This window comes from Pleurodeles waltl, chromosome 4_2 (genome assembly GCF_031143425.1).
Source record: "Pleurodeles waltl isolate 20211129_DDA chromosome 4_2, aPleWal1.hap1.20221129, whole genome shotgun sequence".
Lineage (NCBI taxonomy): Eukaryota > Metazoa > Chordata > Amphibia > Caudata > Salamandridae > Pleurodeles > Pleurodeles waltl.
Window position 1 is genome coordinate 53,289,234 of NC_090443.1, and position 19,085 is coordinate 53,308,318.

At 43.0% G+C, this 19,085-nt stretch overlaps 1 protein-coding gene across 1 annotated transcript in view; it reads right to left on the minus strand.

Moving 5' to 3' along the window:
* LOC138292185 (uncharacterized) overlaps positions 1–19,085 on the minus strand; it is a 186,393-nt gene that overhangs the window by 99,949 nt on the left and 67,359 nt on the right. The window contains exon 2 of the mRNA XM_069230623.1: positions 17,847–17,907. Within this exon, the coding sequence (XP_069086724.1) occupies positions 17,847–17,907 (61 nt within the window). The remainder of the gene's footprint in view (positions 1–17,846; positions 17,908–19,085) is intronic.

Here is a 19,085-nt window from a genome sequence, read left to right on the forward strand (position 1 = left end):
ATTGGTTGATTGATTGATGGGTGTGAGCAGGGGTTATCTTAGCATGGGTGACTCCCTTACCCTGGCTAGAGTGAGGGCAAGTTGGACTTGGACAAGTGGTAAGCTGACTGCTAACCAGAGACCACATTTCTAACAGGCCTTAACCATGATGAGGAGCTTTGTATTCATTTAGGGGACTAAACAGGTACAAGATCTAAAGGGGAGCCATCAGGACCTTGAGCATATATGAGTCACTAGAACGCAAGAGGAGTTGAATACGCTTGAGAATATAATGTAACCTCCAGCCCGTACATGGCGTGATTTTAAGTACACCATTATACTATGACATCAATGTCATGCATTAAGTAAGGGAAGTTTTTAGAAACATGAACCTGAACAGGATTTTATGATGTATAAGGGTATAAACAACCTAAGAAAGGGCTATACAATATACTCATCTGGTATAACCAAAATCATTACCAATAAAAAAGTGAATCACATATCAAGGATCAATTTCACAATGTTGTGCTAAGCTTCTTATGTCTCATTTGTATTCCAGTGAGTTTAGCACATATTGTAATATGAAAGTATGATTCAAACCTCCATACAATAATACTAGGAATTGATATGAATATGGTAACGATAATAATGGAGTAATCCCGTACTAGAATAATTGTAAAAAATGAAACTCCTTTGAATATATTAAGCATTGAGTCAAGACGGCGGCTGCTTTGTGATAGATATGTGCTATATAGTGTGAAAAGTCCTTTTTCTGGTTTGATGTTTTTAACTGTGTAATATTTCTAGGTGTACCCTGTACTAACAATCACGGCAAGTTTATAAGGAGATGATGAAAGACAGTTCACTGACACTGAGAAAGGATTGAGTGTTGAAATGTGTCTGGCTTAACACGAATAAACTACGTATGAGAATATACCCCATGAGTGCCCCGTATTCTTACTCGCTGCTGAGAAATCTGTCTCAGGATATACCATGATCTGCCCTCACAGAAGAGAGGCACCCACTCTGAGTACACCGGCAGCCTTTGGGGGACTATCTTCTAATATATATATATACACACACACACATACATATATTTATAATTAATATTTCATTGATTGTTTTAGAAACGTCCTTTCCTTTAAAAAAGTTATATTTACTATTGCTATTAATTGCAAATTGAATAATACTATTTTTACGGCATTTTAGGAGGTTTATGGGGTTATGTTAGTATCATTTTATATTTTATAATTTTACAATATGACACAAATTATATTATTTTAAATTGTAATTGCATGTTAGTGATTACATTATTATTTGTAAACTTTGGTACTAAGATGTATTAATTGTATTAATATTTTTGAATGCAAGTTTTACTGAATGGATATTGTTATTTAATTAGCAATTGGTATTTATTAAGATAATTGATTTTCTATTGTAATCATTGTTACATTATGATTTATTTTTAGATCATTTGTTTTGTAGTTTATGTAATTTAATTATTTTGTCATAGTTTTCTATGTTAAACTTGTTTTTTCATTTTTTTAACTATTTCTATTTTTTCAAATTACATCTTTATTTATGTTGTGAAATTATGATTTTTATAGTGTGGTTATGTTGTATAGATGTATTGTATGTTTCTACTTTTGGTAGTGTTGAAATCATATTTTAAACCAATCTCCCCCCACAAAGTCTAAACTTTTCTCTAATGCAGCTAGCTTTTGAGAGACAATAGTAAATTTAAAATCTCAAAATGTCTAATACTTTCCCCAGTGTGGTTAACTATGCAGTTGGAATGGTAAATCTGACACCCCCAAAGTCCAACACTTCCACCAACGTGGCTGCGTTTTGAGGGGGATAAGTAAATGCAAACATTCCAGAGTTCAATACTTTATCCATGAGGTTGTACTTGACATAGGAATGGTATATCTGGCATCCCCAGAGTCCAACATTTTCCCCAATGTGTGTAAGTAAAGAGTGGAAATAGTAAATCTAAGACCCCTAGAAAACAACACTTTCTTTAATGAACTTTCGTTTTGATTTGTTATAGGTACCCAAAGTCATATAGTAATTAAAATATTTCTTAGTATCTTATACTATTTTACATGTATTTTGACAATAACTCAGGACAGAGAATATTTTAATACTGTTATTTATACATAAAAAAACAATAATATAATTGCTAAGTATTTCAACTTTTTCCACTTTGTATTACTTAAAAAATTAAATTTAACACAAATAAAATTTTCTGTGATATTATTATACACATTTCATAACATTTTAATGATATCATTTATCCTCGTCATTTTAACATATATTTTGAAGATATTTTCATTGTTTGTACTTTTTATATATATTTATAAATATTGTAAACACATTGAATTTTATTTCTGTACCAGTATTTTCTAGTGTATTTTTATAATAATATGTACAGCATTTCTTAAAATAATTTAACATTTTGAAACTCTTTTTGCTATTTATTAAAAATTGTTTAGACATAACATAATATACAATGGTCATGTATATTTGTTCTATGTTTATCTATGTAAAGAAAGTCTTTTTCTATTTCCATTATCCAGCATTTCGTGGTTGCTATATTTTGTAATCTGTCTTTGTTTTTGTTGTTTTGCTGTGGGTCTTCAATGAGGTGCTTCTTCATTGTGGTTCTCCGGTACAGGGAAGAGCATTGTCTAGCTAACATATAAGGCAGTTAGGTGTACAGTGTGGGTAGGTTGTTAGGTAGGATATGTGTCTTAGTGTACTATAGTTTAACACTTTGGGTTAGTTATTATAGGGCCTTGTCATAGTTTTTTAGTGTGTTTGTGCGATAGACCTAACTGTGCAATGTTTAGTAACTATGAGGGTTATTACGAGTTTGGTGGTCCTTTAGGAAGACCTTCGCGGTGGTGACCACCAAATGACTGCCATGTTGGCGATAACCCGACCGACGTATTAAGAGTTACACATGAAGTATGCCCAAAAACAGCCAATTTTCAGAATCCGCCAGGACACTGGAGGATGGGAAAGAGGCGGTTCCACCATCAGCACCGCAAGCCCAACAAAAATCCTCCAATCAGATTATGATCCACAAATCACAACAGTGGTTCTTCCATGGTGGAAAACCATTGGCGGTGTGAACCTCAGCGGTCTCAACTCACATCACACGAAACACAACACCACATTGAATAGTTTGAATACCCAACACCTGACACACATCCACACACACTACACACATACACATTCCACTATATAACACACCCCTACAAACCCACAATCATCTGCAAACAGAACACCGCTCACAGCCACAGAGGAGGATCAACAATCACAGATTTCTCAATAAATACTTTTCGCACCCATACACATTTCACCACGCATACATCCCACAACTTCATAATGTACACAATGCACTATTTAAAATCACACACATTACAACAACCATCACCAACTCACATCACTGCACCTACACCACATCATTCACATTTTTTCAGCCTTTTTCCTTAAACACTACCTCACCGTCTTTACCAACACTAACATGCCCCCACAAAAAACACCCATGTATCACTGATGATGAGTTGAGGGTCATGGTGGCTGAAATTGTCAGGGTAGAGCCACACCCGTTCCGAGCACAATTCCAGCAAACATCAATAGCTAGGAAAATTGAGTTGTGGCACAGACTAGTTGACAGGGTCAATGATGTAGGTACCTATCCATGCACAAGGGAGGACATCAGGAAAAGATGGAACGACCTCTGGGGGATGGTGCATTCCATGGCATCCAGGCACCAGCTGGCGATACTGGAGACTGGTGGTGGACCTCCACCTCCTCCCCCTACTTTCACATCTTGGGAGGAGAAGGTCTTGTACATATTGCATCCAGAGTGCCTGTCAGGAATACCTGGGGGAGTGGAGTCTGGTAAGTCCCCCCAACATTCATGTCACCCAATTGTTTTGTCCTGCATGCTCCCTCACAACCTTACCCCACCTCAATTAGTAAACCACCAACCACCAATCAGTCCAAATGTCCTATTACCCCTCATTAGCATGCCACATGTCCACTAAACTCATCTGGCACCATAGCCCTTGGGAATGGCATGTGAAATACCAGGAAATGATAGCACTACAACTCCCAAAAGGCAATATCACACCATTATGAAAACCTGAACAGTGCACAAAAAATGAGTTGTCTTGCATGTGAAACTAACTAGCAATCAAACCCATCATGAATGTCCAACTGTGAAACAGTTTATGGCAATGACAGCAATACAAAGTCCCACTCTCACTAACATTACAAGCAAAACACAGCTACAGAGGAGTGCCCCATCAACCTGCCCTTAGAAAGAATATACCTAAGTTTCAAATATACTCACCTGGACTGGAAATCTAGATGCCAAGGTGGATGGACATGGAGCACATCCAGATAGAGGGCAATGTCTATTGCTTACTCCCATACTGTGTCCCTACACAGACACTATTGTGCAGTGTCCAGCTTTTATTGTGTCATGTATCGTGCAAGACACTTCACTAGGCAACAAAGGTGAACACCATGTCAAAAAGTTGACAACACAAGATGGTGTCAACAGTCTAATGACTATCAACATAGTTTGATATCTTTAAGCATGGTGTATGGTATTGAACTTACAGAATCTTGTGTTGTACTAAGTAAGATTTAGCAGCAGCAGCTATCATTATAATTTCTGATGATCTTGTTAAGGCACTGTGTGCATCTCACACAACATCACTAATACTCAAAATGAAACATCACTTGTTGTATCACTTACTGCAACTCTGTGTTCCACTTTTCCCATAGGTAAACTTGCCATTGCCACCATGGATAGCATACCAAAGACTGACACTACCCCTCTGGATGAAGGCCCCAGTGAGGACAACACCCCTGGATGTGTGGACACTAAGGACGAAGCTGGCCCATCAGGGACACCTGGTCAGTCAACAACTGTCAGCCTCACACTGCCCAAAGTGACTCCTCCCAGCCCTGTTGCCTCAACATCACAGGTAACCATTCACCCCAAACCTGTGCCCCAAGGACTGTCCATTGTGTGCCCCCCAGTACAGGTACCTGAGTCTCACCCTGTCACCCCTGACAATGATGGTCCTGCCACCACTGGGAGTGGGCACACTGTGCCAGAGGCACAGGAACGTGGGGGTACATGGGAGGGATGTTGTGGGCCAGAGGATGGGGGCTCCAATGGACAATACTGACCAGGAAACCATCACCCAAGTCTTAGGAGCCTACCAAAACTCCCAAGGCATGATGGGCCAGGTAGTCACCATGATGGGGGAAATCCAACAGCTGCAGAGGGACAACCACCAGGAAGTCATGCAGCAGTGGCCGGCACAAAATGCCATCCTGGCTTCCATTGCTGGGGTGCTGAGGGTCATTAATTCTATCTTGAGTAGGTCTGCCACACAATATCAGGGTTTTGCCGCTAGTAATGACTCTTCAGGTCCTTCAACATCTGCGGCGCTGCTAGTGGAATGGAGGCCCTGCCAGGGGAAGAACATGCCTCGGACACCCCATCCTCCGTAGCAGAGGAACCCCCCCCAAACGTGGACATCCACCCAGACATCCAGGAGGAGCAGATGCCAAGACCAAACCCACTGCCAGGAAGTAAGCCTCTCCTGACTGGTTTCTCACAGATACACCTTGTTGACTGTTCTGAAACCTAACTACATTTTCCTGTGGTCCAAAGACACTGTACTTGTGTTTCCTAATGGTGTAGCCGCTACACTGATGATTTCAGCCACTATGACTGAGCCTTTCACTGTTTACTTTGCCTTTTTTTTGTTTCAATTCACACATATTGTTGTGCACTCCCTAATAAATAACACATTAGCCCAGGTCCTGTGTAAGTTTCATTTATTAACCAGGTACAACTGTCATGTATGCCAACTATAGTGTCAATATGTCCCTCTGTATTGTACGACCTTTGTTATGGACATCGCACGTGTACTCTATCACCAGGAGACTCATTACATTGGGATTGTAACATAGACAGAAGCCAATACAGCTGTATTCTACATCTCCTCACATTTATTCCTAGATTAGCAAACTGCAGATGAATAGCACTGATAGTGACTTATGATTGTCAGCTTAGGTGCTGTAAGGAAATGCCTCCTTGGCATGGTTGCCCCCTGACTTTTTGCCTTTGCTGATGCTATGTTTACAATTGAAAGTGTGCTGAGGCCTGCTAACCAGGCCCCAGCACCAGTGTTCTTTCCCTAACCTGTACTTTTGTATCCACAATTGGCAGACCCTGGCATCCAGATAAGTCCCTTGTAACTGGTACTTCTAGTACCAAGGGCCCTGATGCCAAGGAAGGTCTCTAAGGGCTGCAGCATGTCTTATGCCACCCTGGAGACCTCTCACTCAGCACAGACACACTGCTTGCCAGCTTGTGTGTGCTAGTGAGGACAAAACGAGTAAGTCGACATGGCACTCCCCTCAGGGTGCCATGCCAGCCTCTCACTGCCTATGCAGTATAGGTAAGACACCCCTCTAGCAGGCCTTACAGCCCTAAGGCAGGGTGCCCTATACCATAGGTGAGGGTACCAGTGCATGAGCATGGTACCCCTACAGTGTCTAAACAAAACCTTAGACATTGTAAGTGCAGGGTAGCCATAAGAGTATATGGTCTGGGAGTTTGTCAAACACGAACTCCACAGCACCATAACGGCTACACTGAAAACTGGGAAGTTTGGTATCAAACTTCTCAGCACAATAAATGCACACTGATGCCAGTGTACATTTTATTGTAAAATACACCACAGAGGGCACCTTAGAGGTGCCCCCTGAAACTTCACCGACTATCTGTGTAGGCTGACTAGTTTTAGCAGCCTGCCACAAACCGAGACATGTTGCTGGCCCCATGGGGAGAGTGCCTTTGTCACTCTGAGGCCAGTAACAAAGCCTGCACTGGGTGGAGATGCTAACACCTCTCCCAGGCAGGAATTGTCACACCTGGCGGTGAGCCTCAAAGGCTCACCTCCTTTGTGCCAACCCAGCAGGACACTCCAGCTAGTGGAGTTGCCCGCCCCCTCCGGCCAGGCCCCACTTTTGGCGGCAAGGCCGGAGAAAATAATGAGAAAAACAAGGAGGAGTCACTGGCCAGTCAGGACAGCCCCTAAGGTGTCCTGAGCTGAAGTGACTCTAACTTTTAGAAATCCTCCATCTTGCAGATGGAGGATTCCCCCAATAGGGTTAGGATTGTGACCCCCTCCCCTTGGGAGGAGGCACAAAGAGGGTGTACCCACCCTCAGGGCTAGTAGCCATTGGCTACTAACCCCCCAGACCTAAACACGCCCTTAAATTTAGTATTTAAGGGCTACCCTGAACCCTAGAAAATTAGATTCCTGCAACTACAAGAAGAAGGACTGCCTAGCTGAAAACCCCTGCAGAGGAAGACCAGAAGACGACAACTGCCTTGGCTCCAGAAACTCACCGGCCTGTCTCCTGCCTTCCAAAGATCCTGCTCCAGCGACGCCTTCCAAAGGGGCCAGCGACCTCGACATCCTCTGAGGACTGCCCCTGCTTCGAAAAGACAAGAAACTCCCGAGGACAGCGGACCTGCTCCAAGAAAAGCTGCAACTTTGTTTCCAGCAGCTTTAAAGAACCCTGCCAGCTCCCCGCAAAAGGCGTGAGACTTGCAACACTGCACCCGGCGACCCCGACTCGGCTGGTGGCGATCCAACACCCCAGGAGGGACCCCAGGACTACTCTGATACTGTGAGTACCAAGACCTGTCCCCCCTGAGCCCCCACAGCGCCGCCTGCAGAGGGAATCCCGAGGCTTCCCCTGACCGCGACTCTTTGAATCCAAAGTCCCGACACCTGGGAGAGACCCTGCACCCGCAGCCCCCAGGACCTGAAGGACCGGACTTTCACTGGAGAAGTGACCCCCAGGAGTCCCTCTCCCTTGCCCAAGTGGAGGTTTCCCCGAGGAACCCCCCCCTTGCCTGCCTGCAGCGCTGAAGAGATCCCGAGATCTCTCATAGACTAACATTGCGAACCCGACGCCTGTTCCTACACTGCACCCGGCCGCCCCCGCGCTGCTGAGGGTGAAATTTCTGTGTGGACTTGTGTCCCCCCCGGTGCCCTACAAAACCCCCCTGGTCTGCCCTCTGAAGACGCGGGTACTTACCTGCAAGCAGACCGGAACCGGGGCACCCCCTCCTCTCCATTCTAGCCTATGTGTTTTGGGCACCACTTTGAACTCTGCACCTGACCGGCCCTGAGCTGCTGGTGTGGTGACTTTGGGGTTGCTCTGAACCCCCAACGGTGGGCTACCTTGGACCAAGAACTGAGCCCTGTAAGTGTCTTACTTACCTGGTTAACCTAACAAATACTTACCTCCCCTAGGAACTGTGAAAATTGCACTAAGTGTCCACTTTTAAAACAGCTATTTGTGAATAACTTGAAAAGTATACATGCAATTTTGATGATTTGAAGTTCCTAAAGTACTTACCTGCAATACCTTTCGAATGAGATATTACATGTAGAATTTGAACCTGTGGTTCTTAAAATAAACTAAGAAAAGATATTTTTCTATACAAAACCTATTGGCTGGATTTGTCTCTGAGTGTGTGTACCTCATTTATTGTCTATGTGTATGTACAACAAATGCTTAACACTACTCCTTGGATAAGCCTATTGCTCGACCACACTACCACAAAATAGAGCATTAGTATTATCTATTTTTACCACTATTTTACCTCTAAGGGGAACCCTTGGACTCTGTGCATGCTATTCCTTACTTTGAAATAGCACATACAGAGCCAACGTCCTACAGGTGCCATACACTACTAACTACAGGATAGAGAAGTTAGGGAAATGTCAGTCTTCCCACAAGCCAGGAGGCATACATATTGGTCCTTTGTAACACCATGTAAAGCCTTATTACATACTCATACCTTAGCTTCCTAATAGTCATACCCTATAATGCAGACTGAGATCAGTACTGATGCCCCCAGTCCAAGGACCTTTCACCTAAATTGCTCACCTGTGTCAGTCCACAGAGACATGCACGTTGGTCTGAAAAGTTGAAACACACTGACAGCTATGTTACAGGTAGGTCACATACAACAGAAACCATTATGGTTCAACATTTTCACTTGTGTCAGACACATATGGACACACACAACACCATTTGTCCACCTCCAGTACCAAACAGGTCTTCTTTGTTGGAAAACACAACTCCACCCAGTGTTCTGACAGTCTGGCCATATCAGTTACACTCCACATACACATGCCAATCAGTACCTGGTTTCATCCTTGTGCACTTCTCATGGTTGCCTGCAATACCCATCTGCCTCTGACACTGCCTGTGACTTGCAAATGATGAAGAGCCAAACAGAAACTCAGCAAATCTGTGATTGACGGATATGAGGGATAGGACATAGCTGTAAACATACATCAATTCTGACAAGTCATTTGCACAAGTGTGACTTTGCATGCGTAGTAACAAATCAGGACACTGTATACCACTCTGTTCTGTACACAATACCAAATTACAAATTGCATGCACAACTGACTCTATGGCATTGGAGCTACCTAAGACCTCATGGATAATGGTAAATGGGAGGTGACATGCCAGCCATCAATTCTAAGTTACAAAATGAATTCTCACCATGAAGAAGACATCACATACCTTAAATCAGTTGAAGTACTGATTGATGAGATCTGCCCTGGAGTCTCTAGCTTCATCTTCATTTGGCTCGTCATCACTTGGTAAATCTGCATTTCGACCCACAGGTTCTTCTGCCTCCCCCTCATCTGGTATAAACGGTATCTGATATCTCAGGGCAAGGTTGTGAAACATGCAGCAGGCAACAATTATTTGCCATACCTTTTTGGGAGAGTAGAGGAGTGCTCCTCCAGATATATCCAGGTAGCGAAATCTTGTCTTCAGGAGCCCAAACGTCTGCTCAGAGACAAGCCTTGTCCTTCTGTGGGCCTCATTGTAGTGGGCTTCCCCTTCCGTGAATGGGTACCTCACTGGTGTCAACAACCAAGGATGGTTTGGATGGCTTGAGTCCGCTGTAAGGAATAGGTATAACTACACAAACATATATCTGGTACATGGACATTTGTGATAGCAAGAGAGAAATTTAGGAAACACACATGTCAAATGTGACTTAGCAACCAGCCAGGCCCTCTCTGTGTAGGGTTGTGCCATCAGCAGTGGGATATTGCTTTTGCACATGATGAAGGAATCATGGATTGATCCTGGATACTTTGCACAGACTTGTGAAATGTACTGGTCTGCCAAACACACCACTTGGACGTTGATGGAGTGATAGTGTTTCCTGTTTCTGTATACCTGTTCATTGGCACTGGGGGGAAACCAAGGCAACATGGATCCCATCTATGGCTCCAACCACATGTTGAATGTGTCCTGTAGCATAAAACTCTGCCTTCACATGGGCCAAATCTGCATGCTGGGGAAACCTGATGTAGCTGTCCAGGTGTTTCAACAATGCACACAGTACATCCATCAAAACTAGACTGCACAGGGGCTGAGACATACCTGCAGTTAGTGCCACTGTATATTGAAAGGACCCAGTGGCGAGGAAGTGTAGCACTGACATTACTTGAATGATGGGAGGTATGGTATTGGGATTGCGAATGACAGGCATCAGATATGGCTTCAACTGATCACAAAGGTCCATGATTGCCTGCCTATTCAGGTGATAGATCTGTATGATATGTCTGTCCTCCATGGTGTCCAGGCCTACTATGGGCAGTACACTGGAGGTTGTCTTCCTCTCCTCACCTCAGGGTAACTATGTGGAAAAACAAATACACTGTAGGTGACTTTTACAATGTACACATAATGAATATGTTCACATGCAAGTCAGACATATCTGCTGTCGATGTCAGAGATAACATATGACATCTGAAGTACAGCATCTTGCTATGCATCCTATAACACTCCCCTTGGTTCACATTCCGTGAATCCTCTAATGTGCTATACATGCATACTTATCTGTGACTGTCAGTGTTTGATAGTCCAACTTATTGTACAATTGAAACATATTTGTAGCACCTATGCTACATCACAGATACACATAGGATGTTGAGAAAAGGTGTACATTTCCATACCCACCATTCCTTCTGTCACAAATATTTTACAACTCACATGCACAATTAGGCTACTAAACATGAAGGTAGCACTCACTGAAATTTCGCACGATATACAGAATGGTTAATGGTGCAAATTCCCATACGTTTCCATATATAGAATTGCATCAAAATGGCAGCTGCCTGACCTACAGTCCTGGACATGAGGAAGTGACCTCACTCTGCTGGTGGATGTCGTCATGGCGGTTACAAATGCGGTGGACATTGCCATTGGAACATTGCTTCCTTTGGTGGACTTGGGCCACTTGACTCCTGACACTGCTTCCAGCAAGACCTCCACTACCCAAGCTGCTGTGTACTGCCTCTGAGAGCTATCATGCAACGTCCTGCAGGTGACAGGACCCAAGCCTTCAACCCAGAAGAGCTGGACAAGCTTATTGAGGAGCTCCTACCCCTGTATGAGCAGCTATATGGTGCACCAGAGGAGCAGGTGAGTTGAATGCTATACCAATGTGTGAAAGTTGGATTGTATGATGGTGTACATGAAATGGGAATTAGTGAAGGTTTTGTAACTCATGTCTGGGTGTATGGGATTGTGTACCTGTGCATAGGCAGACATACAGTACTGTCACATGGTAGATAGTGGGGAATGTAACTTGCTTCATACACAGCCTAGATTGCAGCATGGACAACAATGATGCTGTGAGAAATGTTTTTGTAGATACTCCATGTAAGGACAATCATGTGGCCTGGTCATATGTAGTCAGTAAAAGATACTGATCATGCATGCTGTATGAGACACTCCACTTCACACATGGGCTGCTTGCAAATGCTAAATTGTGAAGGTGTTTGAACTTAGAGGATGGGAATTTCAGTCTACCTGCTGTAACTGAGGTGTTCTGACCACTTGTGTTGGTGTGGTGCATGTGGACATGACTTTCTCCTTTTGTCTGTCTCATCCATGCAGGGCAACGCCCATTAAAAAAAGGGAATCTGGCATTCCATTGATAAGCAAGTGTGGACCCTGGGGTCCACACCCATTGAAGCACCCACTGTAGGAAACTGTGGGAGGACCTGAGATGCTAGGCCCGGAAAACCACAGAGGACCAGCTGGGGATGTCCTCCCGAAGAGGGAGGGATGCCTGTCGGACCTTGACCTCCCTAATTGGCCCACATTTTGCAGTGGCCTACCCTGAGAAGGATTGGTGTTTGAGGGCTGCGCAGCAGCCACAAGGGGGCAAGTACTGACTATAGACATTTAAATCCCTCTGCTAGTTCATTGTCTGATGTGTATCTAAACTGTAACAATGTGGTAAGTGCTAAAGGAAAAGAGTCTCCTAGGAACACATAGAAGTACAGTTGGTACCATTGATACACAGGTGTGGACATGGTATTGTGTACAGGGAAATACAATTCGCCTATATGAAGCCTATTGTATGACAGAATGTGGTGATGCACATGTGACTGTGTCATATGTGTAACTCTACAGTGCAATACATATGCATAAACTGCTGTGTCATTCTTCCCACCTACTGATCCATAGTCCAGATATCCTGTTGGTAAGTTGTCCATCTCCTTGGACTCAGCCCATTCTTATTCGACTGGATCTAGCTCTATGGGCAACATAGGGTCTAACAGGTGAAAGAAAGGCCAAATTAACCTGAGTTGTGAAACATATGTCAACTTAATGTGAGGGTGTTATCTCGTTAAGATATTTCACATGGCATACTTGCTACACTTACTCAGAGGTGTGAGGAGGTGTCCCCATTGTTAAGTGTGGACTGTACATTGGCAAATGTGATGTTTGATCAGGGTGGACATCCTACATGATGAAAAGCATGGTGGTAATTATACATTCCTGGTGCAAGACATATCATAGACATGTGAGTTCAGACTATCTGTACCATGTAGATGTTATTGAGAAGGTAAGTGGCCAGCCTGCTATTCACATAGCAAATGTACAATATTTTACCCATGCTACATAGGGCAGGACATCTCTTATATAGGTACAACATCCACAGTTTTTTGCCATCATGTGTACATTGGTACATCCTGCCATTTGTAAGATTTTAGACTTTTGTTTGGCATACTTACTTTTGCTATTCTAAATGTGTTTTGAAGTAATTTAGGATGGATAAGCTCATTTAACTATGACTTCATAGTTATTGTGGGTGTTGCAGTTGACAGTTACATGTTGGTGGAATGGTGTATGTTGTCAATCTACTTGCTGGACTCTAGGTTTATGTGTCAATCATGGTTACTTTAGAAGTGGATTATGCCACTGTAACTGTACTCCAAAGATGTAAGGTAACTCATGTCCGAAGTGTTGATAGTGATGATGGTAATTTGATCTGGTCATATTGAGGTTGCTACTCAGTATGATTAGTGGAATTGTATGTGGCCTTCATGCACACAACAGGTTTCCATTGTATTGAAGGTGTTGATATGCTCCCTGTGGTTGTCTGTGCATGTATCCTGTTTGCTAAGTAGACCCCTATTGATGTGCATGACTTTGTTTTCAATTTGAGAATGACTAAGATGTGTATGTCCTGAATGTCTGTGCAATCTTTTGCAAAAACACAGTTGATACATGTGTTGGAGAAATGGTTAGGGAGTTTATTATTCATTAAAATTAATATGCCAAATGGTGTAGATGCATCTGAGTTATTTGCCATTGTGAATGTTTGAGACACAGTTAAAGGTTAGAGATGTGATAGCAAAGCAACATGCTGAGTTGTATGTGGAATTTGATGAGGTAACGTTCATAGAACATGACATCTGGCAATGGACTGAGCAAGTGTAGAGTTGGAGTAGATATGAATTTTAAATCAAAGTGAACACTGATTTCCATTGAGGGTTTGTTGTTTCACAGTGATGCTCTGTATAGGGACATGCTTTTTGTTGACAAATCATCTTGCGCAGGAATAGTTTGTGTTTTAGCTGTATTGATAGGATGGTGATGTAGTGGTCAGATAGTATATTAATAGAAAATTGCCTCTCTGAAGGGTCACCCCAAATGTTTTGCCTTCCTTCTCTCTTATTTTTCTGCCCTCATTTTTGCTGGCTTTAGGATTCTGGACTCTTTACCATTGCCAAACAGTACTAAAGTGCATGTGCTCTTTCCCTAAAAACATGGTAACATTGGCTCATACCCAATTGGCATATTTCATTTACTTGTAAGTCCCTAGTAAAGTGGACTACATGTGCCCAGGGCCTGTAAATTAAATGCTACCAGTGGGCCTGCAGCACTGATTGTGCCATCCACATAAGAGGCCCCTTAACCGTGTCTCTGAACTGCCATTGCTAGTCCTGTGTGTGCAGTTTCACTGCCACTTCGACTTGGCATTTAAAACTACATGCCAAGTCTTAAACTCCCCTTTTTCTACATAGAAGTCACCCCTTCGGTAGGCCCTATGTAACCCGTAGGGCAGGGTGCTATGTAGGTAAAAGGAAGTCCATTTACTTATGTTTTACATGTCCTGATAGTGAAAAACTTATAAATGTGTTTTCCACTACTGTGAGACCTGCTCCTCTCATAGACTAGCATTCAACCTACCCTCATACACTTTTGAGTGATAAATTCTGATGTGGAAGGAGTGGCCCTGACATGTTTGGTATTGCCGGAATTGTAATAGTAAGTCCTGCACACTGGTGAAGTTGGTTTTAATATTACTATTTTAGAAATGTCACTTTTAGAAAATGGGCATTTCTCTGCACTTACTGCCATCTGTGCCTTGCAGCCCGTCTCCAATCCACGTCTGGTCTGTCCTGCTTGATAGCTCCCACCCAGACAACCATAAACACAGGACACTCAGTCACATCTGCATTCATCTGCATACTGATTGGGTCTTCCCGGGCAGGAAGGGTGGAGGGGCTCACACTTACATTTCAAAGGCCAGTGGGCCTGTCCTCACACAAAGGACTGATAACCCTCCACGGGGATCCTGGCAGACAGGACTGGGCTGAAAGGGAACTTGTGCACTTCAAAACCACTGTTTGAAGTTTCCCCCACTTCAAAGGTATTTTGAGCATATAAACTGGGTCTTTGGCCCCACCAAATCAGACACTTCTGGACCTACATCTGCACTCTGACTAAGCTGGAAGGACCCTGCCTTCCTCCTGAAGTGCTCTCTAATGGCTTGGATTGAGCTTGCCTCCTGTTTATAAAGTATCAGGGCCAACAAAGACTTCACTTCTTCAAGAAACTCCTTGTGCGTTGAAACTCAACTCAGAGCCTGCAGAAATCGATGCAAAGCCTACATTGCAGCTGGGAAATTGCCGCACCGCCAACTGGAATGACACAGCACGACTTACCAACTGGACATTCGATGCAACGTCTACCTTGCGACAGAAAATTTTACGTATCACCTACTGGATTGTCACAGCACCTGCTTCTTCTGCCAGCGCAACGAGGATTTTCAACGCATCGTCCCTGGCATCAAAATATCCCTGTACACAGTGAGTAACTAAAACTGTGTGCCTGAAAAACAACGCAACCCCTTGCATCGTCTGTGCAGCACAAGAATATCCAATGCAACACCTTATTTTTCCATGCATCTCCTCCTCTGCGGGACCCGGGCGCCGTTCTTTTTGACACATCCCAGGTATTGTGTGTCACAAAGAAACAGCTATTGATTTCTAAGGATTGAGACTATTGTAAACCTTTTAAAAGTGATATTTCAACTTGTGCTTATTGGATCCTTGTTTTTTTTACCTTATTTTATTAGATAAATATTATATATTTTTCTACACCTGTGTGGTATTTTGGGGGTGTTTTCACTGTGTTACTGTATGATTTATTGCACTAATACTTTACACATTGCCTTCTAAGTTAAGACTGACTGCCCAGTGTCAAGCTACCAGAGTGAATGACAGTTCTATATCTCTTAGTTTAGGACATTTATATCAGTGGGTATAAAGGAAAATAAAATATATGTTATATTCTAATTAAAATATTACTGAATGGTATGATTGTTATTACATTTATAACACATGTTTTCCATTATGTACTGATGTTCATTTTTTGGGGTAAGTTAGTTCTTCTGCCTGTTGACGTTTTCTTGTCTTTCCTCGTCATTTGCTACATTTTTGTAGCATTACTTTTAAAGAGGACATATGTTTTGATGATTTGTCTTTGTAGTAATTGATATACTTTATAATAATACAATTGTTATACTTTGTTTCTGTTTTATGGTTATTTAGTTAATTTAAAAAAATAGGATTAATCATTTGTGTATCTTTTTTTTTACTATATGTGCAGCTTTTATTAATTATACATATTTGTTGCCTAGGTCTGTGTTGTAAATGAAATTGTATTCCTTTTCTGCCATTTTCTTTCTTTTCATTGTTTGGACTAGTCTTTTCCAATCTTGGAGTTTGTATATGGGAGATATATCATAATTAATAATTTTTAGTTGTATTTCTGTTATTTAGTTATATATTTTGATAGGCTCATTTAAAGTTGTATAATACTTTAAAAAATACTTATCTTGTTGAGTTGGATCCTTTTTTCTTGAGGTTGGTACAGTCCTTATAGGTAGATGGTCAGTCAGGCGATTGACACTCTCTAGAATTGGTTGAGTCATATGCACCAGTTTCTTCCACATTTTCATTTTCTATTTGTAGAGCGTTTGCTAATTAAGAAACTGTTTCTATTTGCTAATTAGTTTTCCTTTCAATTTCATTTGTTCACTGTTTAGTTTAGTTTGACCTTATTTAGCGAAAGATAATTATGTTCCATGACTTTATATATGTGTATAGGATATATTTTTGGTTAAATAAGTTTTCCTATATATATATATTTAATGTAGTTTACTGATATTTTATTTAGCAATATTTTTGCTTTAGTTGTTTGGATTTTGGGTCATTTGTTTTAATACGTTGTTGGTACTTCAAGGACTATATTTTTCTTTTTGATTTTATATTTTTTTCAATAAGATTTACAATATTTTTCTAAGCAATATTCTAGTTGTTTACATTTATTGTATAGAAAGTCGATATTGAGTTCATGGCTATTTTTAAACAATATTTCGTTTTTTTATATTAATGTAGTTGATATTCTGTCACAGACGCCAACAGGAGCAGCTCTGAAAATCACAAAGAGAAGTTTAAGGTGGCCGCCCATGTAACAATGCCCCTCCAAAGTGAATTATGGTTTGCTTGACTGGTGCATGTGTTTCTGGATTGCAAAGTTAAAACAATCCTAACGCAACTAAGCATGGCAAAGACTTTTCACATTGTGCAATGTTGACACCAGGGCCAATGGCCATCTGCAGCAAGGGTTGGGCTGGATGCCCATGGAATGTGGCCATCCGTCAGTGTCCAGGGGCAAAGGCTATGGACTAGGGCAATTATTCAGCTATCAAATGCTGGGTACATGGCCGACCATATTCCAGGCCTTGTGAGCCTCTACCACAGTGCAATGAAGTGTGCAGTGAGGGTAGGTCGTCCATTGAGGGATGGGGAGAACCAGGCCCTTCAGCCAACCGCTTTTGCATAAGGTCATTATTGATGGTGGATGTCATTCAGCATAAAAACAAATTCACTGAGAAAACTTTGCCAGAGTTAAATTATGGTCTCTTCTTCTCGTAACACCTTGCTGTATGTTAAAAAAACCTCTAAAAGGTCCTTAAAAATCACAGGTAGAATCAAGTTATGGCTATGAATTAAATGGAAGTTGAGAGAGAGAGAGAGAGAGGAGAAAAAAGGAGAAACATAAATGAAGGGACAGACGAGTGAGAAAACGTGATAGGCACCTAACAACTGGGAGCTCACCTCGGAGAACATGCTTAAACTGGTTTCAGCTTCTACCCGCTTGCGAACCTCCTTGTCCAGCCTGTGACAATGAAGAAAAGAAAGGAGACATTACTGAGAGTATTTCATGAGAAGTCACAACCTCAGAATGTACACTTAATTTGGCACTTATTTTAATCTTTACCAGACTTTGACCCAAAGCAAGAGAGAAAAACACACAAGGAAGAAAAAAGGATAAAGCGCAAAAATTGAAAAAATTTTGATAATGGGAGAAAGCAGGTATGAAAAAGAACCTGAAGGATGAAGATTAAGGGTAAACTTTGGACACTGACACTTATTCATTTACAAATTAAGCACTGTCTTACACATTCAACACTACAGTTTGGAACTTTCACGTACACTTTGGGCCTTATTGCGACCTTGGCAGATGGAATACTCTGTCACAAACGTGACGAATTTCTCATACACCTTATTACAAGTTTGATTATACACTATAAAGCTTTTAAAACAGCGGGCGGGATATCCCTCACGTTTGTGACGGAGTATTTCATCCTCCCAAGTCGTAATTAGGCCCTTTGGCCCTCATCCTGACCTTGGCGGGCGGCGGAGGCCGCCCGCCAAAGTCCCGCCGTCAGGTTACCGTTCCGCGGTCGAAAGACCGCGGCGGTAATTCTGACATTCCCGCTGGGCTGGCGGGCGGCCGCCTGCAGGCCGCCCGCCAGCCCAGCGGGAAAGAGGCTTCCACGATGAAGCCGGCTCGGAATCGAGCCGGCGGAGTGGAAGCTGTGCGACGGGTGCAGTTGCACCCGTCGCGTATTTCACTGTCTGCGCAGCAGACAGTGAAATACATTTAGGGGCCCTCTTACGGGGGCCCCTGCAGTGCCCATGCCAGTGGCATGGGCACTGCAGGGGCCCCCAGGGGCCCTGCGACCCCCCCCTACCGCCATCCGGTTCCCGGCGGGCGGACCGCCGGGAACTGGATGGCGGTAGGGGGGGTCGGAATCTCCTCGGCGGCGCAGCAAGCTGCGCCGCCTTGGAGGATTCCAAGGGGCAGCGGAAAACCGGCGGGAGACCGCCGGTTTTCCTGCACTGACCGCGGCCAAAGCGCCGCGGTCAGAATGCCCTGCGGGGCACCGCCGGTCTGTCGGCGGTGCTCCCGCCGACCCTGGCCCCGGCGGTCTAAGACCGCCGGGGTTAGAATCACCCCCTTTGTGTCTTATTCAGGGTCTCAGCAGGGCTGCCCTTTACCTACACTTTTAC